This window comes from Eleutherodactylus coqui, chromosome 1 (genome assembly GCF_035609145.1).
Source record: "Eleutherodactylus coqui strain aEleCoq1 chromosome 1, aEleCoq1.hap1, whole genome shotgun sequence".
Taxonomy (NCBI): Eukaryota; Metazoa; Chordata; class Amphibia; order Anura; family Eleutherodactylidae; genus Eleutherodactylus; species Eleutherodactylus coqui.
Window position 1 is genome coordinate 33,768,646 of NC_089837.1, and position 24,704 is coordinate 33,793,349.

Below are 24,704 nucleotides of genomic sequence, written 5' to 3' on the forward strand. Positions count from 1 at the left end.
TGAGATAGATAGATGTGAGATAGATAGATAGATAGATAGATAGATAGATAGATAGATAGATAGATAGATAGGAGATAGATAGATAGATAGATAGATAGATAGATAGATAGATAGATAGATAGATAGATAGATATGAGATAGATAGACAGACAGACGGAGAATATGAGTATGATATGCCATTGACTTCTATACTCTTTACTTCTGATGTGTGTTTATCCCCCAAACTCTCGGCCTTTAACCCTCAATAATGTTCATTGCCGGCCGGAAGAAGTGCAACCCATGTGGTTACACAGGGTGCCGATCACCAGCTTGTAGGGGAGCGCACCAGGCAGATGTAAGCTAGGGCCGATCTTCCTCTTTAAGTCTGCCTACCCTCCGTGTGGCAGTGTCCTGTGTCCTGTGGATCTACATAAATCGTCCCCTTGGATCTATCTCCTCCCCTCTTGTATTCTGAGGCGCTGCTGTCAGTCCATCAGCGCCCCAAAGATAATCACTTAGTTCTGCACTTGTATTTATGTACTGAGTTTCGTTTTGGTATTGTGTCTATGTACTAAGGTTACTATTACTGATCTAAATTCAGGTACAATACAGTATTTATAACATGACCTTGGTTCTGGTGCTGTATTTATGTTATGGGCTTAGTTTGGGTGCTGTATTTATGTTATGGGCTTGGTTCGAGTGCTGTATTTATGTTATGGGCTTGGTTCGGGTGCTGTATTTATGTTATGGGCTTGGTTCGGGTGCTGTATTTATGTTATGGGCTTGGTTCGGGTGCTGTATTTATGTTATGGGCTTCGTCCGGGTGCTGTATTTATGTTATGGGCTTGGTTCGGGTGCTGTATTTATGTTATGGGCTTGGTTCGGGTGCTGTATTTATGTTATGCGCTTGGTTCGGGTGCTGTATTTATGTTATGCGCTTGGTTCGGGTGCTGTATTTATGTTATGCGCTTGGTTCGGGTGCTGTATTTATGTTATGCGCTTGGTCCGGGTGCTGTATTTATGTTATGGGCTGGTTCGGGTGCTGTATTTATGTTATGGGCTTGGTTCGGGTGCTGTATTTATGTTATGGGCTTGGTTCGGGTGCTGTATTTATGTTATGGGCTTGGTTCAGGTGCTGTATTTATGTTATGGTCTTGGTTCGGGTGCTGTATTTATGTACTGAGCTGTTTTGATGCGGGTATGCTGCTATCTGGCGGCTTTCTGCATGAGCAGAATACAGGTAGATTGTCTATCAGTGTAATATGTATTTTTTCTTACAATGTTTATGTGGCTCTGCCAATAAAGCTTCTTGGACTTTGATATGAGAAGACAGACAGGCAGACCAACTAACTGACCTCACGATTAGGTGGCACAATGTCCTGGGTATATCAAACTCCTTTTTGCCAGAAAAATATACCCTATGCAAGCATTGTTACGGTCATGAAAAATAGGTCATTTAAAACTACCAGAAGCCGGAACTCCAACCTGCTGGCCCCCGGGGATTGTATCATTAAATGACTTTACCTACTGAGACCCAAAGCAATAAACTTCAGGGACCAGGACACTTAACTATTGGACCACACAAAATAAGACTGAAAACCAGCTGACCCCAAGACCTGTGAAGCTGAATACCTCAATTAGAAACTGAGTTACCAGTCCACCAGGCACCAGGGAATATGGCCTTAAACTGCATGACGTCTGGGAATGTGACACTAAACCACTGGATGCCAAGGAATCAGATTATTCCGGACAAACAAGACTAAATCAGTGGACACCAGGGACCGGGTCAGCAAGATCCGGAACACTGAGCTCCATTAAACCACTCAACATCTAACCAATGGGTGCAAACCTGGGAATCCAGGAGGACACCAAGAACTGTGAAACTAAACCCCTGCAAGTTAGAGACTGTGCACCAATCCACTAGACACCAGGGCCGCTGCCACCAAACCACTCCATACCAGGGAGTAGGACACTTAACTCCTGGACAAACTGGACTGTAAGGCTTATAACTCCGGGACTGGGGCACTGACTGATGGTTGCACCAGGGGCACTAAACCTCAAGGCCAGGATAAGACATCTTAGGATTTACTTTGTCCTTATCTCCATATCCTCATAGCTGGAGTGACACATCTCACTGAAGCGGGACACAAAGAAATCGTAGCTGCGGTGGTAGGACGGGGTGTCCTCTTCAATGTTGGCAAACTTGACAAACTGGAGGGCGAAACAACAAGATCAGATTACTGTGATTATACTAAATACACGGCGTCATACATGCGGCAGCGCTACAAAGATCCTGGGGAATGGTTTTACATTTCTGCATCGATGTAGCAGTAAGTGGGGGATATTCATCAAAGGATGGAGGGGGAAGGTAAAGAGAAAGGGAAAGAGAAGGAAAGAAATGGAAGGGAAAAAGAAGGAAGCAAAGGGAAGTGGATAGAACCGTGAAGAGGACAGAAGCCGAATGCAATAAGAAGGAAGGAAATAGAAATGTAAAGAGAAGAAATGGGGAAGGGGAAAAGAAGAAAAAAAGGAAAGGAACACAGAAGGGAAAAAGAAGGAAGTAAAGGGAAGGGGATAGAACGGTGAAGAGGACAGAGGCCGAATGCAATAAGAAGGAAGGAAATAGAAATGTAAAGAAAAGAAATGGGGAAGGGGAAAAGAAGAAAAAAAGGAAAGGAACACAAAAGGGAAAAAGAAGGAAGTAAAGGGAAGGGGATAGAACAGTGAAGAGGACAGAGGCCGAATGCAATAAGAAGGAAGGAAATAGAAATGTAAAGAAAAGAAATGGGGAAGGGGAAAAAAAGAAAGAAAGGAAAGGAACACAGAAGGGAAGAAGAAGGAAGTAAATGGAAGGGGTAGGGAACAGAAAGGTAAAAGGAAGAGAAGGGGTAGGGAACAGAAAGGTAAAAGGAAGAGAAGGGGTAGGGAACAGAAAGGTAAAAGGAAGAGAAGGGGTAGGGAACAGAAAGGTAAAAGGAAGAGAAGGGGTAGGGAACAGAAAGGTAAAAGGAAGAGAAGGGGTAGGGAACAGAAAGGTAAAAGGAAGAGAAGGGGTAGGGAACAGAAAGGTAAAAGGAAGAGAAGGGGTAGGGAACAGAAAGGTAAAAGGAAGAGAAGGGGTAGGGAACAGAAAGGTAAAAGGAAGGGAATAGAGATGAGCGAGCACCAAAATGCTTGGGTGCTCGTTACTCGAGTCGAACTTTCAGTGATGCTCGAGAGTTCGTTTCGAGTAACGAACCCCATTGAAGTCAATGGGCAACTCGAGCATTTTTGTATATCGCCAATACCCGCTAAGGTTTTCATTGGTGAAAATCTTAGCAAATCACCAAAGTCATGTAAAAAACACAGAAATGGATAGGGCAGGCGAGGAGCAACATGCAGGGCTGCATTTCGGGATCCGAGGTCTCACTATTAAGCCACAATAGTGGCAAGAGTGAGGACCCCCCCCCCCCCCCCCCCGCACTGTCAGCATAAAGATCGTTCTCCTCTGCCACAGCTGTAACAGCTGTGGCAGAGAAGAACGATGTTAGCCCATTGAATTCAAGAATGGGTGAGTGCTGCCTCTGTCATTCAGCTGAGAGCTGCCCCTGATTGGTCCCTGCACTGAGCCCATCAGAGACAGCACTCACTTACCCATTCATGAATTCATGAATGGGTGTGAGTGAGAGCTGCCTCTGATTGGTGAGGCTGTGACGAATCAGAGGCAGCTCATTCAGCAGGCAGGGCTTTTAAATCCCCGGCTGCTGAATACTACTCACAGCAGTTCAGGAGAACTGCCGGCCAGACGCGGCTGAACTCCGGCTGCAGCGGAAAGGTGAGTATACATTTTTGTTTTATTTTTACACATTTTAGGATGATTTTCAGGTAAGGGCTTATATTTTTAAGCCCTTCCCGAAAATTCATCCCGAACTCACCGGCAGCCCATTGCTTTCAATGGAGCCGGCTGTATTGCCGGCTCCATTGAATTCAATGGTCAGTGCTCGTTTAATCGAGACGAGTACCGCGTGGTGCTCGTCTCGAGTAACGAGCATCTCGAGCACCCTAATACTCGAACGAGCATCAAGCTCGGACGAGTATGCTCGCTCATCTCTAGTAGGGAACAGAAAAGTAAAAGGAAGAGAAGGGGTAGGGAACAGAAAGGTAAAAGGAAGAGAAGGGGTAGGGAACAGAAAGGTAAAAGGAAGAGAAGGGGAAGGGAAAAAGGAAAGGGAATAAAAAGGGATTGGAAAAGTAAAGAGAGGAAGGAAGGAAGGAAGGAAGGAAGGAGAAAAAAGGAAAGGGAATCCTCAGTTCACAATTCCCTAATCGCAAAACAGCCGTTAGTCCTCCATATGAATCTATCACACAACTGTCACTTTATAGGAACACATTGCAGCCTATTGACATGTTTAGAAACACAATGTGCAGGTAGCGCCCCCTGCTGGCAGTCAAACTATTAAGGCCCATTTACACAGAGTGATAATCGCTCAAAAATTGCTCAAAAGCCATCTTTTGAGCGATAAGTGTTGCATCTAAAAGCGCGACCATCGTGCACTGCCTAGTGATCGTTACATTCAAGCCAGCCTAAAAATCATCACAGGGTCTTATCAGGACCGCAGGCTGAGTTCTCCACGGGAAGTGCTGATAGCATTCTTTCAGCTATTTAATCCCTGTGAGAACAAAGGAGCTGAATGGAGATAAGAGCCCTGGGGCTATTAACTGCTTTCAGCTGAAGGCTTCATTTACATGCTAATAAGCTACTAAGTAGCTACTTAATAATTTAAGTAAAATGATCCCTCGCAGCTGTCACTCAATCTGCCGTTTGAGCGATCATCGCTCCGTGTAAATGTGCCTTTACATAATACAATGTACTAAGAGCCTGGGACCAAAGGACTTCTTGTTAAATGTTTCCTCTTATCCAGTTATCACTTCACACACAGGACCAATTTCTAGATGACTCTTAAATCTCATACAGTATCAGCCCCCCACACAGCAGCAGAGAGAAGCGGCGCCACTGATCTCTACGGAAATGTAAAATACATGTCAATGGAAAAATGATCAGCAACTCCAGCTTGCTCCATTCCCTAGCGATGTGTATGGTATTAGGAGATCCATCACCTGTCTCACCAGGGGGAACCGGCTGCTTCTATATCCCTCCCCCATACTTTACACTGCAGCTCTGCATGTTCAGATTGGCTGCGGTACTAAAGCACCAGCTCAGCAGGAAGTTAGTACATGGAAATCTGCGTTCTGCAACTGTAAGGGAAGCGGTGATCCATCAGCCATTCATCTGCACCAGTACTCACAGAATTAGTCCCCAGGATCTGGAGGTTTGGCTTCTCGGACTCCAGGAGTTTGGCCACCATCTTCAGAAAACTCTCCACGAACAAGTTAATACTTTGGCAATGACAAGCCATCAGGAGCTGGTCGAGCGCCTCCATGGCGATGCAGACATAGCTAGGAGAGAGGGAGATGATGGTGAGAAACGTAGGGACCACTCACAGGCGTACTGGCACTTATACCTGAATACGCTTATACCTGAATGAGCCCTGAGAGGAGGAACGAACAAACATGGCGCCCGCACTACGTCAAACCCTTATTCATGGGTGCTGTGAGCCTGCCCAGAGTCCATGACATCAGCCAAAAGGAAGGGTGGTCTACACGGGACCATGAAGGGAAAACACTCCAAGGGTCAGGGGGCGGACGGGGCATCACAGGTTTCGTCATCCAAAGCTGCATTCACAGTTCTGCTGTCCCCCACCTGTGATCGGCGCCCTCTACTGTTAGTTAGACACAGTACAGCCTGGTGTCTTACAGGTAACATAGTAACATGGTATGTAAGGCCGAATGAAGACAATGTCCATCTAGTTCAGCCTGTTTATCCTCCTGTGTTGTTGATCCAGAGGAAGGCAAAAAAAACCCCAAGAGGCAGGAGCCAATTGGCCCAAACAGCAGAAATGTAAATGCAGCTTTGAATGTGACTAGAGTACATCACAATGAAATTCCAGATTAGTACAAGATAGTTAAAAGCTAAATTATTAAACATTACATATATGAACATTTACCCCCTTCAGAGGTTCTGCAGCAGCTGAGGGGTGCATTACAGTGCCAGCCTCTGTGTAACTTCTATGCCCCTTCCATGTCAACCACATTTCTCACTAGTGTCAATCACCAAAAGTGCTAACCACAGCCCATCTATTGCCAATGACCAGCCACAAAGCCACCTTAGTGCTAGCCACAGCCCCTCGAATGCCAAGGAAAATGCCCCCAATAGTGGAAGCAACATCTCTCCACTGCCAGTCAGAAGTCACCCCCAATATGCCACCTGGCGACTTAAATACTTGCCCATGTGCCTACCAACTCAATGTTACCGCCTCTAATCTCATCAGCTCCACAGAAAGACATGCAATAGATGACTTAAGAGAGAAGAGCGGCGCCTGTGTGCCACTGATCACCTCTGCATAGTCCATGCTATCTGTAACCAACTGCAGGACATCTCCGGCTGCCAGCAGTCACTACGGGTCAGCCATATACTGCTGGGAAATAGATCTCATGGTCCCCCCTCCATCGCTGGCGCTGCCAGGCTGCCCTCGTAAATCCCAGGCCGGCCTTGGCATGGAGTGTGGCAGATCATAGAGATTATTATAAATTCTGCTCTGGAGAAGAGACATTATCACATGACCGCTGATATGATGTCTCTGGATAAGGCAAGCGGCGCCAGAGAGCAGCAGTGATGAGAGTTATGGGGGTCATTCAGCGCAAATCATGAAGTTTTCAACCCGACCGTCTCAGATTTTCCTGAAATTTGGTCGGATGGTGGAGGGCATGAAGTGACTGACAGATGTAACATTGCCGCCTGCAGTGAGGCGCGGTGGTCATACAGCAGGGTGCAAGCGGGGGGAAATGGGGACATTTACGCTTATCGGGTCAACACAAAAAGTTCAGAACTTTGCTTCTAATTGCGGAGGACTTTCGTGCTGCGCTCGTTGTGACACGGATGCGGCGAACGCTTCGTGAAGTAAAACACATGACATTCTTCATGTCAAGGTCAGATGGCGAGAACTCCGACCCCGAAGATATAGAACAGTGGGGAAATAAAGTACCTGACAGAGGGAAATACAATCTCTGCTTGGGGCAAGCTACATTTTGGGAAGATGAAAAAAAAAATGTACCCCCTCCCGATGCAGCACTTTTTTGTTTTCTATTTTTTTTTCATTTATCTGTGGGGTTACATAGGACTGCAGGTAATATCTACTACTTTATCTGTCCAAAGAGACTTATCATGGTGTTGTCTGTGGGGTTACATAGGACTTCCGGTCACATCTACTACATTATCTGTACTCAGAGAGGTATAACTATGTTATCTGTGGGGTTACATAGGACTGCAGGGAACGTCTACTGCATTATCTGTACTCAGAGAGTTATCACTGTGTTATCTGTGGGGTTACATGGGATTGCAGGGAACATCTACTATATTATCTGTACTCAGATAGTTATCACTATGTTATCTGTGGGGTTACATAGGACTGCAGGAAACATCTACTATATTATCTGTACTCAGGCAATTATCACTGTGTTATCTGTGGGGTTACATAGGACTGCAGGGAACATCTACTATATCATCTGCACTCAGGCAGTTATGACTATGTTATCTGTGGGGTTACATAGGACTGCAGGTCATATCTACTACATTACCATAAAGTTATCACAACCAACTACTACAGTCAGTAAACACCGGTAACAGTATCACATCACAGTGAAGTATTTACCATAACCTGACCTAGTGGAGCCCAGAGAGTTAAATAACATATTCAGCTCTGCTACATCCCTGCAAATAACTAGCGATAACTGTCCAGCATCCGGTATCACACCCTGTATCCCAGCGCCCGTCTCTTGCCAGAACCTCCCCCCAAACTTTTAGCAAATTCCATCAATATTCAAACACCTGGCACAGGCCGGGCGCTGCCAGCGGGCATCAGAGAGGCCGAATCAGCAGCTCCCGGCTCTGCAATGCAGGATATCTGCCAATGACCTACAAGACGCATGAGGGACGGTGTAGTGCGAGCGAGTACCTGCACCAGCAACTCATCTTCATGGATTGTGCGTAGGTCCGGGCACAGAGAACGGAGAGGCGGGCACCTCCAATGCTCAGAGCATCTGCAGGAGAGGACGGCAGCGGGCAGGATGTGCTGCTGAACAGATGTGTGCCGGGAGCCCAGGATTCCTGCACTAATCCACAATCTGAGGGCATTAGGACGGCCGGCTGATGGGTGGCCATTTATTAAGTAGAAAGCATTAAATCTCAGGATAGAAGAATGACCGGCGGGCGCAAACAGAGGCGCAGCCCCCCAATCACTGCGACCTTCCTGGGGATTACCAACACAATGTACACAGATTATCACACCACGATGAAGGGCATGGGATGGGCAAGAGGGATAGAGGGCAAGAGGGGTAGAGGGGTACGAGGGAAAGAGGGGTGGAGGAGCAAGAGGGGTGGAGGAGCAAGAGGGGTGGAGGAGCAAGAGGGGTGGAGGAGCAAGAGGGGTGGAGGAGCAAGAGGGGTAGAGGGGCACGAGGGAAAGAGGGGTAGAGGGCAAGAGGGGTGGAGGAGCAAGAGGGGTAGAGGGGCACAAGGGAAAGAGGGGTAGAGGGCAAGAGGGGTAGAGGGGTAAGAGGGGCACTAGGGACAGAGGGGCAGAGGGGCAAGAGGGGTAGAGGGGCACTAGGGAAAGAGGAGTAGAGGGGCAAGAGGGGTAGAGGGGCAAGATGGGTAAAGAGGCTCTCCTGATGGGAGGTGCAGCGTATGTTCTGACCCAGAATCCGCATGGAATCTACGGAGATTCTGCATTAAATCCGCATCAGAGATGCCCGTTACTCCCAATACAATTTTTTTCATATGTGGATTTCAAATCCAGGTGCAGAAAAAATATTGACATCACTTTTCATGCGGATTCCGTGTCAGAAATTCCGCACGTAGATTTGCCCAAAAGGGCTTTTACCCACTAGCGGTTTTTTCTATGTGTTTTTCAAACACACGTGCGATTTTTGTAAGATGTGATTTTAACATTAGCAAGTCCCATTGGAAAAAACACAGCGATATCGCTGCGTTAAAAAAAACCGCTAACGGGTGTCAGCCCTGAGGGTAACATCCGCATGTACAGGGGCAAAACCTCAGCAGAAATACGCAGCTTAGGCGTCCTTCACACGAACATAAGCACATTTGTGCACACATCAGCGCAATTTGTACGCGCACCTTGCGTGGGTATTTTACTCTACATTTTCTACATTGCATGGCCCGTTCATTTGCGCGCGGCAAACAAAGACGCAGCGATTGGCTAATTAGTCTAATGATTCCAGATGTGTTCCAGTCTAATGATTGCAGAGTGGTCCCATCTTCTAGCGTATTTTCTGCACTTTTGCGCACCCACAATTGATTTCTATAGGAACATTTGGTGCACAAATGCGCAAAAAAGTAAGTTCGACCTCACACGGGCATATTTACTAACGCTTCATTCTTACTTTCACTTTTGCGCATGCATCACGCGCGCACAAAAAAACCCAAAATGAGACAAGCTCTATTATGGTGCACGTTTGCACACCAAAGGCACCATCGGTGTGTGCCAGTGCGCACCCCATACCCGCGTAATTGTGCAATTGCGCCGATGTGAACGGACCCTGGCTGCACAAAAAGTACATTAAAATGCGCAAATATGTGCAACCCTTACTGAGCTAAAGGTCGCGCCTGCATGTGCGTTTTTAAGCTTCTGCTTGTGTAGGCCACCCTAAAGCACGCTGCGGTTTTTTTTGCACGATCACGATGCACACGCAAAAAAACAAAAAAAAACCATGAATGAACCCCTGGATATCAAATGGTTCTGCACTGTTCGTATCGCGGTTATGTAAATTTTCTGCGTGCGAATACGTCTGTGTGAATCTGTGTGAATGTTCTATTTTATCGTGGAATCTGTGACATAAAGCCCATTGTGCTCCGTGGTCGCGGATATACCGCAGCTCATACGCAACTACATTGTATACGGATTGCGGGCACCCGCGTCATCGCTAAGCGACAGTGCGGGAAATATAAACAAAAAAAAAAAACTGTACTGCGCCTGCGCAAGTACGTGATCATACGCAGTACATTTCGCGCCCGTACGCAGGGTCACAGCTGGAGTCAGTTGGCGGCCTCCACAAGCGGATTCCGCAGACGGCCGTGTGAGCCCGGCCTAACATTGGTCCACATAAAAACCGCATGTTACATGTTGATCTTTACGTGAATATTGGTGCGGAGGCGCGCTAAAATACGCCTCGTGTGAAAATAGTCCTAATGGGCTAGCAGGGTTACCATTTACAGGGGATTACGCCATTTTTATTTCCACTATTTCTATATTTTGAGGCACCGCCCCATTATTAGTGATCCCCCAGACAGTGTCATGGCAGCTGCTGGCGCTTCTCATGTATCTGCACTGTACTGATGGCGGGTTATACCCTCATCATGTGCCAGGCAATATACTCTAGCCAGCAGCATGGACGGCACCCCATTGCCTCATGATATTTAGCTGCCAGATCGTGTCATGAAGTCTGAGTTATGTCATGCCTTCTACTCTAGTCACAGCCAAAGCTGTATTCTGCTGCCTGCAGGAACCGCCACCCTCCTATAACCATACAAGCCTCATTTATCGTAGCGGTCTACAGGGACATGTCCTTGTTGCCCCTAGCAACCAATCACAGCGCAGCTTTCACTGCTCATACTGCTGAGGTAAAATGTAAGCTGTGCTCTGATTGGTTGCTATGGGCAACAGACAGCTGTGGTAACTGAGGCCTACTGTGTTTACAGGGGAACCACTACAATGGAAACTCCTTACATCTCCCACAATGCACTGCAAAAAACGCCACGGCTCACGCACCTTAACCCCTTAGTGACCACGCCTTAACGACCAACTCATTTTTCAGGTTTTTTCATCGCTGCGTTCCTAGACCCATAACGTGTTAATTCCTCCGTTGACGCGGCCGTACGAGGGCTGGTTTTTGTGGGACACGTTGTATTTATTAGTGGCATCATTTTTGCGGTAAACATTTATATATAACTTGTATACATTTTTTTAGGGAGATCGGGAGTAAAAAATAAATTCTGCCATTTGTTTTTTTTTTTGGGGGGGGGGGGATTTCTTTTTTGCGTCGTTCAGTGCGTAAAATAAGCGATGTGATGTCATTATTCTCCGGTCGGCACAATGTCCGCGATACGAGGTTTATATCGTTTTTTTATATGTATTGACTTTTTTTTGTACACAAAAAACACTTATTTTTAAAAAAAGATTTGCTTTTCTGTCGCCGCATTCCAAGAGCCGCAGCATTCTTACCGCTGCATCCGCGGAGCTCTATGGGGACTTGTTTTTTTTTGCAGGATTAACCCCTTGAGTGGCACGCCCGGAAAAGTTCCGGGACGAGCTCCACTGCCCATAGTGATATACCCCGGAAGATTTCCGGGCTATGTATGACTATGGGAGCTGCAGAGCACAATGCCACAAGCTGTGACAGTGTGCTCTGCCTGCACAGACCCACAGAGAACAAAGCAAGGGCTTTGAAAAACCAGCAGAAGACATTGCCGACATGTCGGCAATGTCCTGCTTTGTTTACAGGTTGCCATAGAGACCATCGGCTTGTCAGAAGCAAGCCGATGGTCTCTGTGGCAGGGAGAGCTGGTTGTTAGCTGTCAGAGGACAGCTAGGTACTAGCTCTTACAGCAGAGATCAGAGGAAACCTCCGATCTCTGCTGTGTTAACCCTTTACATGCTGCAGTCTATGTAACTGCAGCATGTAAAGGGCTGTCACTGCAGCATGTAAAGGGCTGTCACCATCGGACCCCTGGAATGTGATCAGGGGTCCTGATGGGTCCCTGTGGAAGTCCCCTAAAGGGACAAAAAAAAATTAAGAAAAAAAAAAAAGGAAAAAAATTATTAAAAAAATTAAAAAAACACTTGTCTCCCTTTACTTTGTAAAAAATCAATAATACAATCACACATGTGGTATCCGTGCATCGTAATGACCCAGAGAAGGAAGTTAATGCATTATTTAACCCCTTAATGACATGGCCCCTTTTTTTCTTTTTTCCCCATTTCTTTTTTTCCTCCCCCCTGTTTAAAAAATCACAACTTGCCCCGCAAAAAACAAGCCCTTATAATGCCATGTCAATGGAAAAATGAAAAAGTTATGGCTCTTGAGACGCAACTGCAAAACTAGTTGAAATTCAATGATTAGACCATTTTAAAAAACCTGCCCTGGTGGACACGACAGGGTGGTAGGAAACCCGCCACTCAAGGGGTTAACTCTTTATTTATCCAATTTTGGGAACATAAAACTTTTTGATTGCTTTTTATTCCATTTTTTTCTGGAGGCGAGATTAACAAAATCCGCAATTCTGGCCCGTTTTATTTTACGCGGTGTATAAATAATGTGTTCCAACGATTCTGCCGCTCGGTACAATTACTTCAATATATGTTTTTGGAATCTATATTTTTTTTCTTTATCGCTGCATTCAAAGACCTCTAAGATCCTTCTTTGTCGCCAGCGGCGCTGTGTGGGGGGCTTTTCAAAATTATTTTTACACGGCAACGGTGGGGGGGGGTTGACATTTTTATCACTTTTTTTTTTACTATTTTTTTAAAACGTTAACTTTTTATTTTTGTCCCACTGGGGGACTTGAATATCATCACATTTCATCATCCTTCTAATACACGGCTATACCTCAGTAAAGCAGTGTATAACAAAGCCTATGAAGCTTAGTCAGAGGCTGCGCCTCATAGGCCACCGAGGCCGGTAGACCCAGAGTCCATATTTAAGCCTCCAGGTGCCACAGCAATCCAGCGGGAGTGGCCTCCCTTTGTCAGCCTTTTACATGCTGCAGTCTGACCAGAGCGGTCCAGCTGTGTTCTTCATCCCCCGCTCGGAGCACTCAGCTGTATAACAGCGGGGTGCTCCAAGCGGGGAACAGCTGGATGCAGAAGACAAGTGGGGCCACCGCGCTTGTCTTCTGCATCCTCTGCTCGGAGCGCTTGGTTGTATAACAGCCAGGCGCTCATAGCGGGGAACAGCTGGATGCAGAAGACAAGCGGCCTCGCGTAAGGCGATCGCTCAACGTTTGAGCAATCACCTTGCGCTGTAAAAGCACACAACAATTATAATAATATAATTATATAAAATTCTATAATCTTTATGCCTAAACCGAGGCTTTAGTTTTCTCCTACATCAAATTACTGTATGCTATCTAATAAAATGTCTGCACTTCAGCACAGCAAGATCTCAGCTGACACTGAACAAGCAGAGAATGCTGGGAAATTTCAGCTCTGACGTGCAAATCTGTAGGGAGTGATCCGCAGTCTGGATGTAAGATATGACTTTATATGACCTGGTAGATAATGCAGTAGATGTGACCTGCAGTCCCATGTAATACCATAGACAGTACAGTGATAACTCTCCGAGTACAGATAATATAGTAGATGTGACTTGCAGTCCCATGTAATATCATAGACTGTACAGTGATAACTCTCTGAGTACAGATAATATAGTAGATGTGACCTGAAGTCCCATGTCATACCATAGACAGTACACAGTGATAACTTTCTGAGTACAGATAATATAGTAGATGTGACCTGCAGTCCCATGTAATACCATAGACAGTACACAGTGATAATTCTCAGAGTACAGATAATATAGTAGATGTGACCTGCAGTCCCATGTAATACCATAGACAGTACACAGTCATAACTCTCTGAGTACAGATCATATAGTAGATGTGATCCACAGTCTGGATGTAAAATACGACTTTATATGACCAGGCAGATAATGCAGTAGATGTGACATGCAGTCCCATGTAATACCATAGACAGTACACAGTGATAACTCTCTGAGTACAGATAATATAGTAGATGTGACCTGAAGTCCCATGTCATACCATAGACAGTACACAGTGATAACTTTCTGAGTACAGATAATATAGTAGATGTGACCTGCAGTCCCATGTAATACCATAGACAGTACACAGTGATAATTCTCAGAGTACAGATAATATAGTAGATGTGACCTGCAGTCCCATGTAATACCATAGACAGTACACAGTCATAACTCTCTGAGTACAGATCATATAGTAGATGTGATCCACAGTCTGGATGTAAAATACGACTTTATATGACCAGGCAGATAATGCAGTAGATGTGACATGCAGTCCCATGTAATACCATAGACAGTACACAGTGATAACTCTCTGAGTACAGATAATATAGTAGATGTGACCTGAAGTCCCATGTCATACCATAGACAGTACACAGTGATAACTTTCTGAGTACAGATAATATAGTAGATGTGACCTGCAGTCCCATGTAATACCATAGACAGTACACAGTGATAATTCTCAGAGTACAGATAATATAGTAGATGTGACCTGCAGTCCCATGTAATACCATAGACAGTACACAGTCATAACTCTCTGAGTACAGATCATATAGTAGATGTGATCCGCAGTCTGGATGTAAAATACGACTTTATATGACCAGGCAGATAATGCAGTAGATGTGACATGCAGTCCCATGTAATACCATAGACAGTACACAGTGATAACTCTCTGAGTACAGATCATATAGTAGATGTGACCTGAAGTCCCATGTAATACCATAGACAGCACAGTGATAACTCTGAGTACAGATAATATAGTAGATGTGACCTGCAGTCCCATGTAATACCACAGACAGTACACAGTGATAACTCTCTGAGTACAGATAATATAGTAGATGTGATCCGCGGTCTGGATGTAAAATATGACTTTATATGACCTGGCAGATAATGCAGTAGATGTGACCTGCAGTCCCATGTAATACCATAGACAGTACACAGTGATAATTTGCTGCTGCTCGCAGGACTAATTTTGATGAATTCCAGAACGGTGTGGCACTAGAGACACCTTATATAATAATATCCTTGGTGTAATTACTGCTTTGCTAACCTATAAAGAGAATAAGAGGGGCACCTCCTCCTCCTCCTCCTCCTCCTCCGCTGCTACTTGCACCCTGTGTTATAATTGCAGAAAGCTTTTATCTGTTCTTATACATCATCGCAGCTCCGATCTCCTTGATGTTCCGCAGGATAATCCCACGAGAAAGTCTGAATATTTAGATTTGTTTAATCTATGGAAGCTAGACTCTATTGCTAAGTGGTTCACTTCTACTGAAGTAATAGTTGAGCCTGCGCTGGGCCCTTCACTCCAAGGGCCCCATAACATCCAGATGGGCTGCCCCTATGACACATATATCCTTGGGTCAGCTGGAATCATAAAGCTATAGTCACCATGTGATCCTGAATTTACAGTGAGTGATATAAGGGGTGGTGTTTGTACCCATAGCGGTGCCTGGACACATCTCTGCTGAGTCGCTCCGAGAGGTAGGCACCAATGCGGTCCAGTTTTTCTGGGGCTGAAAGTGCATAGAAGGTCAGCTTCTCCATGTTCGCTTTGACCAGGCCATCCTGCAAACGACACAAGGTAGACAATCACAAACTAATACAACAGGATACAAAACTGTAGCTTAGAGATGCCGATATTGTCTTCTCCATTCTGCCTTAAGATAACAGAAGCCTGTTAGTTCCTCCTTCCCAGACAGCAGTGAATTGTGGGAGCTCAGATGACAGGGAAACACTTAGAGCTCATTTGTCATATATCTGCCAGCATGGCAGTGCTAAACAGCTATCCAAGGGCCACCCCGACAGAATCTGAAGGGGTTTTGCAGGCAGTGCTGGCTGTCGCAACCAGGATACACCGGGGTCGGAGCTGCGCCTGCAATTATGAACGCCAGCCGCCACACAGGGGTCTGAGCAGCGGCTTCTGCACCGACCCCGATGTATCGCAGCACTGACAGCTGGCCCTGCTTAGAAAACCCCTTTAAATGCAGTTTTGGATGTGACCAGGGAGGAAGAAACTTGTACTTTCCTTTTTCGGTACCCTTTATGTTAAGTTACTAAACTTTAACCCCTTCATGATGCGGCTCTTTTGGGCCTAAAGGACACTCTGATTTTCTGTTGTTGTATATTATAACAATCCGAAAGCCATAACTTTGTTTTTCCGCTGACGCGGTCATATGGGACTGGTTTGTTTGTTCTTTGTGTAATGAGATGTAACTTTCTATGCCACTATTTTTGGTTCCCTACAAATTATTTTGACTTTTATTAACTCCTTCTGGGAGAATTGAGAGAAAAAAAAGGAATTTTGTCTTTTTTTAGCATTTTGCGCACTGTGAAGCATAACTAACGGGGGTCAGTACAACACAGCGATACCAAATGTATACGGTTTTTTTAGTTTTACTACTTTGCACAGTAAGAACAATGCAAAAATAATCTTAGTTTTTTTGTGGGACTCTAATCTGTGCGCCAGAACATCGTGATTTTTCTGTAAGGAAGCTGCTTGTGTGGGCTGAGCATTCATCTGTATTTGTTACCATACGGCGGTACATACAACTCTCTCTCTATGCGTGTGGTGGAATATAATGTAAAATAGGGTAAAAGTACAATAGAATATACTGTAATAGAATAAAATCCAGTATAATATGATGTAATATAATATTATGTAGTGTATAGTGTGGTGTAATATAATATTCAGTATAATGTGCTATAATAAAGTATGTGATATAATATATAATACAGTATAATGTGCTATAATACAGCATGTGATATAATATATAATACAGTATAATGTGGTATAATATCATCTAAAATATGATAAAAGTACAATATAATATACTGTAATAGAATACTATCCAGTATAATATGATGTAATATAATATTATGTAGTGTATAATGTGGTGTAATATAATATTATGTAGTGTATAATGTGGTGTAATATAATATTCAGAATAATATGGTGTAATATAAGATAATGTCATATAATCCTGTGAAATACAATCCAGTCTAATGTGGTGCAGTATCATGTGGTGTGATATAATGTAAAATATGATTAAAGTACAATAGAATAAACTGTAATAGAATACCATCCAGTATAATATTATGTAGTGTATAACGTGGTGTAATATAATAGTCAGTATAATGTGGTGTAATAATATACCCTGTTTCCCTGAAAATAAGACATACCCTGAAAATAAGACACAGCATGATTTTCCAGAATTTTTGAGGATGCAAAATAATTTTTCAGGCTTTTTGAGGATGCTTGAAATATAAGCCCTACTCCAAAATTAAGCCCTGCTAACAGTTAATTGAAAAAGTCAATTTAAATACCGGTAGTGTCCAAGCAGCTATACATGTAAAAAAGTTAAACCTTTTTGAACAAAAATTAATATAAGACACTGTCTTATTTTCGGGGAAACACGGTAGTAATAATAGACAATGACAGCTGAGCGGTATGTTCAGGGCATCCTGCGGCCACATATATATAGTCCTTCTAGGGGAGGGATTAGTCTGACAGTGAGTGTGTAATACAGTATACTGTGGTACAATATAGCGTACAGTATATAATAGCTGCAGGCATGATGACTGGATCCCCCCCTCCCTTCCTCTATCACATTGTCCCTTCCGAGGACTGCTTCTTCCCCTGTGGCCCGGAGATCACTCAGCAGATTTGTGCTTTGCTCCTGACAGTAATGATGTGACAGTTTCCTCCTCCGACCTTCCAATGTCACCAGTGAAAACCGCCATCTACAGCGACTTGTGTGCAGATCCAAAGTCTCCCCTCACACAGATAACTCTAGCAGAAGATGCGCTCATCCCGTCCTACACAGTGCCCAGCGACTCACCGAGGGGGCGGCAGAGTAACGCCACAGGGGGAAAATGTGATGACTGTGCTACCATATCTCGCAGCATAGCAGCGCAGCATACTGTACATATACAGCAGCACAGGATAGTGTACATATACAGCACAGTGCAGGGTACTGTACATACACAGCAGCAGCGCAGGATACTGTACATATACACCACAGTGCAGGGTACTGTACATATACAGCAGCACAGGATAGTGTACATATACAGCACAGTGCAGGGTACTGTACATATACAGCAGCAGTGCGGGATACTGGACATACACAGCAGCAGCGTGGGATAATGCACATAAACAGCAGCAGCGCAGGATACTGTGCATATACTGCAGTAGCGTGGGATATTGTACATATACAGCAGCAGCGTGGGATACTGTACATAAAAAACAGCAGTGCAGGATACTGGACATATACAGCAGCAGCAGCACAAGATACTGTACATATACAGCAGCACAGGATAGTGTACATATACAGCACAGTGCAGGATACTGTACATATACAGCAGTAGCGTGGGATACTGTACATATACAGCAGCAGCGTGGGATACTGTACATAAACAGCAGCAGTGCAGGATACTGGACATATACAGCAGCAGCAGCACAAGATACTGTACATATACAGCAGCACAGGATAGTGTACATATACAGCACAGTGCAGGATACTGTACATATACAGCAGTAGCGTGGGATACTGTACATATACAGCAGCAGCGTGGGATACTGTACATAAACAGCAGCAGTGCAGGATACTGGACATATACAGCAGCAGCACAGGATACTGGACATATACAGCACAGTGCAGGATACTGTACATATACAGCAGCAGCGCAGGATACTGAACATATACAGCAGCAGTGCAGGATATTGTACATATACAGCAGCAGCGCAGGGTACTGGACATATACAACAACAGTGCAGGATACTTAACATATACAGCAGCAGTGCAGGATTCTGGACATATACAACAGCACAGGATACTGTACATATTATTATAATAATGATAATCTTTATTTGTATAGCGCCACAGCGCTTCAAAGCATATAAAGCAGCAGAGCAGGATACTGTATATATACAGCAGCAGCGCAGGATATTGTACATATACAGCACATTGCAGGATACTGTACATATACAGCAACAGCGCAGGATACTGTACATATACCAATAGCAGAGGATATTGTACTTCTACAGCACAGTGCAGGATACTGTACATATACAGCAGCAGCGCAGAATAGTATACATATACAGCAGCAGTGTAGGGTACTGTACATATACAGCAGCAGCACAGGATACTGTACATATAAAGCAGCAGCGCAGGATACTGTACATATAGAGCAGCAGCGCAGAATAGTGTACATATTCAGCAGCTGCGCAGGATACTGTACATATACAGCAGCGCAGGATACTGGACATGTACAACAGCACAGGATACTGTACATATAATAATAATAATCTTTATTTGTATAGCGCCAACTTATTTCGCAGCGCTTTAAAGCATATAAAGCAGCAGCGCATGATACTGTACATATACAGCAGCAGTACAGGATAGTGTACATATACAGCAGCAGTGTAGGGTACTGTACATATTCAGCAGCTGCGCAGGATACTGTACATATACAGCAGCAGCGCAGGATACTGGACATATACAGCAGCAGTGCAGGATACTGGACATATTCAGCAGCTACGCAGAATACTGTACATATACAGCAGCAGTGCAGAATATTGTACATATACAGCAGCAGCGCAGGATACTGTAAATATACAACAGCACAGGATATTTTACATATAATAATAATAATAATTTTTTTTTGTATAGCGCCAACGTATTCCGCACGCTTTAAAGCACATAAAGCAGCAGCGCAGGATACTGTACATATACAGCAACAGCGCAGGATACTGGACATATACAGCAGCAGCGCAGAATAGTATACATATACAGCAGCAGTGTAGGGTACTGTACATATACAGCAGCACAGGATACTGTACATATAGAGCAGCAGCGCAGAATAGTGTACATATTCAGCAGCTGCGCAGGATACTGTACATATACAGCAGCGCAGGATACTGGACATGTACAACAGCACAGGATACTGTACATATAATAATAATAATCTTTATTTGTATAGCGCCAACTTATTTCGCAGCGCTTTAAAGCATATAAAGCAGCAGCGCATGATACTGTACATATACAGCAGCAGTACAGGATAGTGTACATATACAGCAGCAGTGTAGGGTACTGTACATATTCAGCAGCTGCGCAGGATACTGTACATATACAGCAGCAGCGCAGGATACTGGACATATACAGCAGCAGTGCAGGATACTGGACATATTCAGCAGCTACGCAGAATACTGTACATATACAGCAGCAGTGCAGAATATTGTACATATACAGCAGCAGCGCAGGATACTGTAAATATACAACAGCACAGGATATTTTACATATAATAATAATAATAATTTTTTTTTGTATAGCGCCAATGTATTCCGCACGCTTTAAAGCACATAAAGCAGCAGCGCAGGATACTGTACATATACAGCAACAGCGCAGGATACTGTACATATACATCAGCAGCGCAGGGTACGCTACATACACCGCAACATAGCACAGGATACCCATGCACAGCAGGACAGGATATACACACACACAGCAGATCTGTCAGGAGCTCCTGCACTCCAGGCGGCAGCTCTACCTGCTGAGCCATTCAGCCGTTGGACAGTTCCCCTGCCTGACTTTAGCCTTGTTTCCAGCTCCTGCTAGCCAGTACCTGTTTTAGCTCCGCCCTGTTCCAGATTGGATATGCTATAAAAACCTGGCCTTGTCGTTCCTTCCTTTGCATGTTTATTGACCCCTTAGCCTTTAACCCCTTAAGGACCAAGCTGTTTTGTACCTTAAGGACCAGACACTTTTTAGGGATTTTACCCATGTGGCGGTTTTACTGCTCTATTTTTTTTCCTTTAGCTATCAAAATTATTTTTGCTGCATGTTTTTTTCCATGACATATAGGAATATTTTTTTATATCTTTTTCATTAACTTTTTTTCCCGCTTTTTAGTTTTATTGGGGGTAAAAAGCTAAAAAAATAATTTTTTTAAATATTTATAATTTTTTTTAAAATTATTTTTATATTTACACTAAAATAACGTATGGGAATTCGTTCCTCTATTTGTTTCGGACGTTTTGATATATAGTATGTATGGTTTTGGTTTACAGGGCGCATACGGCGACGGTTTTTGTTGGCGTCTGCTTTGTGTTATTCTCTTTCTTATGTATGTATTGTTTTATTCTGTTGTTCTGTTTTACTTATGTATGTAATTGTGTTTTTTACTATCTATGTCCCCCATGACGTCATATAAGACCTCTGGGGGACATTCACATATTTTTCTTCTTTGACACTTTCCCACTGTAGCTGGGGCGTCCATAGGAGCCCTAGTTATAGGGGAAAGCAACCCCTGTGGTGACATTTGTCACCTGCAGAGCTGCCAGGGTCTAGTCTGACCCTCCAGCTCTGCAGTAGCAGGGAATCCCAGGAGGTCACATGACCCCCCGAGGCTCCCGTAGTGAAAGTACATCTTACTTTACCTTTCCCCATACAGTGCTCATTGAGCACTGTATATCGGGGAAGCACAAGGCAGGAAGGGTTAAAAACCCCTCCTGCCTTCTGCTCCGGGTTATCAGCTGTCACTAACAGCTGATAACCCGTTCCTGCCTCTGACTGATTGCAGAGGCAGGAGACTTAGAGCACCGCCATAATTTTACTATCAGCGGTGCTCTAAGCCCAGGACCAGCCGCCGTAAATTTACGGTGGCTGGTCCTAAACGGGTTAAACCAGCTGCTTCCTATACCTGCTCCCTCTAAAGACGACTATTCTTCATGTACCGACCACTGGCTTGTTTCCTAACTACGCCTCTGCTGAAATCCTCTGTTTTGCATCGCCCTCTCCGTGTACGAACCCCCAACTTCCTGACCACGTTGCCCTCCCTTGCTGGCTACAACCTGGGACTCCAATCTAATGCCAGAATGTGACAAAATAGGATATGCACACTCAGCAGCGCAGGATATGCACACTCCGCAATGCAGGGTATGCACACACAGCACCACAGGATATGCACACTCCGCAATGCAGGGTATGCACACACAGCACCACAGGATATGCACACTCCGCAATGCAGGGTATGCACACACAGCACCACAGGATATGCACACTCCGCAATGCAGGGTATGCACACACAGCACCACAGGATATGCACACTCCGCAATGCAGGGTATGCACACACAGCACCACAGGATATGCACACTCCGCAATGCAGGGTATGCACACACAGCACCACAGGATATGCACACTCCGCAATGCAGGGTATGCACACACAGCACCACAGGATATGCACACTCCGCAATGCAGGGTATGCACACACAGCACCACAGGATATGCTCACACAGCAGCGCAGGATATGCACACACAAGAAAGCAGGATATGCATGCACAGCAGCGCAGGATATGCGCCCACAGCAGGATTTGCACATAGCACTGGATATGCACGCACAACAGCATAGGATACACTCATAGAATCATAGAATGGTAGAGTTGGAAGGGACCTGCAGGGTCATCGGGTCCGACCCCCTGCTCAGTGCAGAATTCACTAAATCATCCCAGACAGATGTATGTCCAGCCTTTGTTTGAACACTTCCATTGAATGAGAACTCCCCACCTCCTGTGGTAACCTGTTCCACTCATTGATCCCCCTCACTGTCTAATACCTAATCTGTGTCTCCTCCCTTTCAGTTTCATCCCATTGCTTCTAGTCTTTCCTTGTACAAATGAGAATAGGGCTGATCCCTCTGCACTGTGACAGCCCTTCAGATATTTGTAGACAGCTATTAAGTCTCCTCTCAGCCTTCTCTTCTGCAAGCTAAACATTCCCAGATCCTTTAACCGTTCCTCATAGGACATGGTTTGCAGACCGCTCACCATCTTGGTAACTCTTCTCTGAACTTACTCTAGTTTGTCTATGTCTTTTTTAAAGTGGGGTGCCCAGAACTGGACACAGTATTCCAGATGAGGTCTGACTAAGGGCCCATTTAGACACAACGATTATCGCTCAAAATTCGCTCAAAAGCCATCTTTTGAGCGATAATCTTGGCATGTAAATTTGCCCATCTTTCACTCTTCTGTCGAACAATGAATTTCAGTTCTGCATGAAATCCATCGTTTGGCAGAACAACGGATAAGACGGACCGCACGCTGTGCTCTGCCCAGGGAGTGCTGATAACAGCTGATTACATTGTCTCAGCTGTCAGACCCGCGGCAGAACAAAGAGAATGTATTCAGGGAACAGCGGCTGGTCTGTTCCCTGAATACAGCTGCTGGCGGCTTACACGCTGCTAATTGGTACTAATAGGCATTTAGTGGTGTGCTTCAGTCTATGATCTATTAGTATACCCAAGTCTTTTTCACATGTGCTGCTGCTTAGCCCAATTTCTCCCATTCTGTATGTGCTTTTTTCATTTTCCTTGCCCAGATGTAGGACTTTGCATTTCTCCTTGTTAAATACCATTCTGTTAGTCGCCGCCCACTGTTCAAGCTTCTCTAGATCTTTTTGAATACTCTCTGTGTAGCTATCCCTCCTAGCTTTGTGTCATTGGCAAATTTGATCAGTTTCCCATCAATTCCCTCCTACAGATCATTTATAAAGATGTTGACCAACACTGGGCCTAGGACAGAGCCTTGTGGTATCCCACTTGATACATTCTTCCCCTTGGATGTGCAGCCATTTATGACCACTCTTTGAGTACGATCACTGAATGTTGTGAACCCACCTAACAGTTGTCTTGTCAATCCCATATTTGGTCATTTCCAATAAGTATGGTATGAGATACTTTGTCAAATGCTTTATTAAAGTCAAGATATACTATATCCACCACATTTACCTGATCAACCCAGTCAGTGATTCTGTCATAGAAGGAAATTAGATTCATCTGGCATCACTGAAGCACATCATACACATAGTAGAGCCAGATATGCGCTGCATCTATAGGGGACACGATGCCGTGCAGCAGCCTGGATTTTTCACTAATAAACCGAAGAAATGAAAGGGAGTCTCCTTTTTTCACTTTTTAAAAAACGACACCGCTCTTATCCTCAGGCGGTAGTTAGTACTGCAGCTCAGTTGCAATTAAGTGGATCCAGCTGCAATACCACATACAGCCTATAGATAAGAGTGGCGCTGTTTCTTGAAAATAAGAAAAAACTGACTGCACATGTCATCTATGCAAATTATAGTAGGATAGGAGGAATCCCCAGATAACCGCCCCGCTCACCTCTGAATCCTCCGGGAAGATATTGTCCACGAGTCGTTTGTAGCGAGGACGCAGCGCTCCACAGCAGCCACACACGCCTGCAGGAAGAACACAGCCATTAATATGGAGGACATGAGGAGAAATCTGGATTAGAGGAATAACCTGTGAGGGGAGCTTGAGTTCTACTACTATGACCACAGAGAAAAAGTCTAAAACAAGTAATAGCCAAAGGTCAGTGATAATAATTACAACCCTTGTTCCACTCTTCTACCGTGTGTCAGTCATGACTGCAGTTCTGGCATTCTATTCATGACTTGAAGCTCTTCCAAGCATATTTATTGGAAGGTGTTTTGTTTTTTAGGGTTGAAATAACCAGATTTTCTGTTGTGAATAGAAGCAGAGAGAACATGATGACACAGAACTCGGCAACACTGAACAGCTATGTAAAGGTAGGAACATTAGGGGTACTTAACGCTTATGGGAGCTTCTGTGACGGATACATTGTTATGGGAGCTTCTGTGGATAATACATTATTATGGGAGCTTCTGTGGATAATACATTATTATGGAAGGTTCTGTGGCGGATACATTATTATGGAAGGTTCTGCGGCGGATACATTGTTATTGAAGGTTCTGCGGCGGATACATTGTTAT

General features: G+C 44.6%; 1 protein-coding gene across 2 annotated transcripts in view; it reads right to left on the reverse strand.

The window, feature by feature from the left end:
- The window catches only part of EFR3B (EFR3 homolog B), a 137,743-nt gene that overhangs the window by 44,824 nt on the left and 68,215 nt on the right, over positions 1–24,704 (reverse strand). For both annotated transcript variants that reach the window (XR_010791111.1, XM_066594749.1), the window contains exons 2-5: positions 24,073–24,149; positions 15,341–15,468; positions 5,265–5,415; positions 2,069–2,190 (exon numbers count right to left, since the gene is read on the reverse strand). Coding sequence is in view for 1 of the 2 variants with exons in the window: in XM_066594749.1 (XP_066450846.1) it covers positions 2,069–2,190; positions 5,265–5,415; positions 15,341–15,468; positions 24,073–24,149 (478 nt within the window). In the remaining variant the exon portion in view is untranslated. The remainder of the gene's footprint in view (positions 1–2,068; positions 2,191–5,264; positions 5,416–15,340; positions 15,469–24,072; positions 24,150–24,704) is intronic.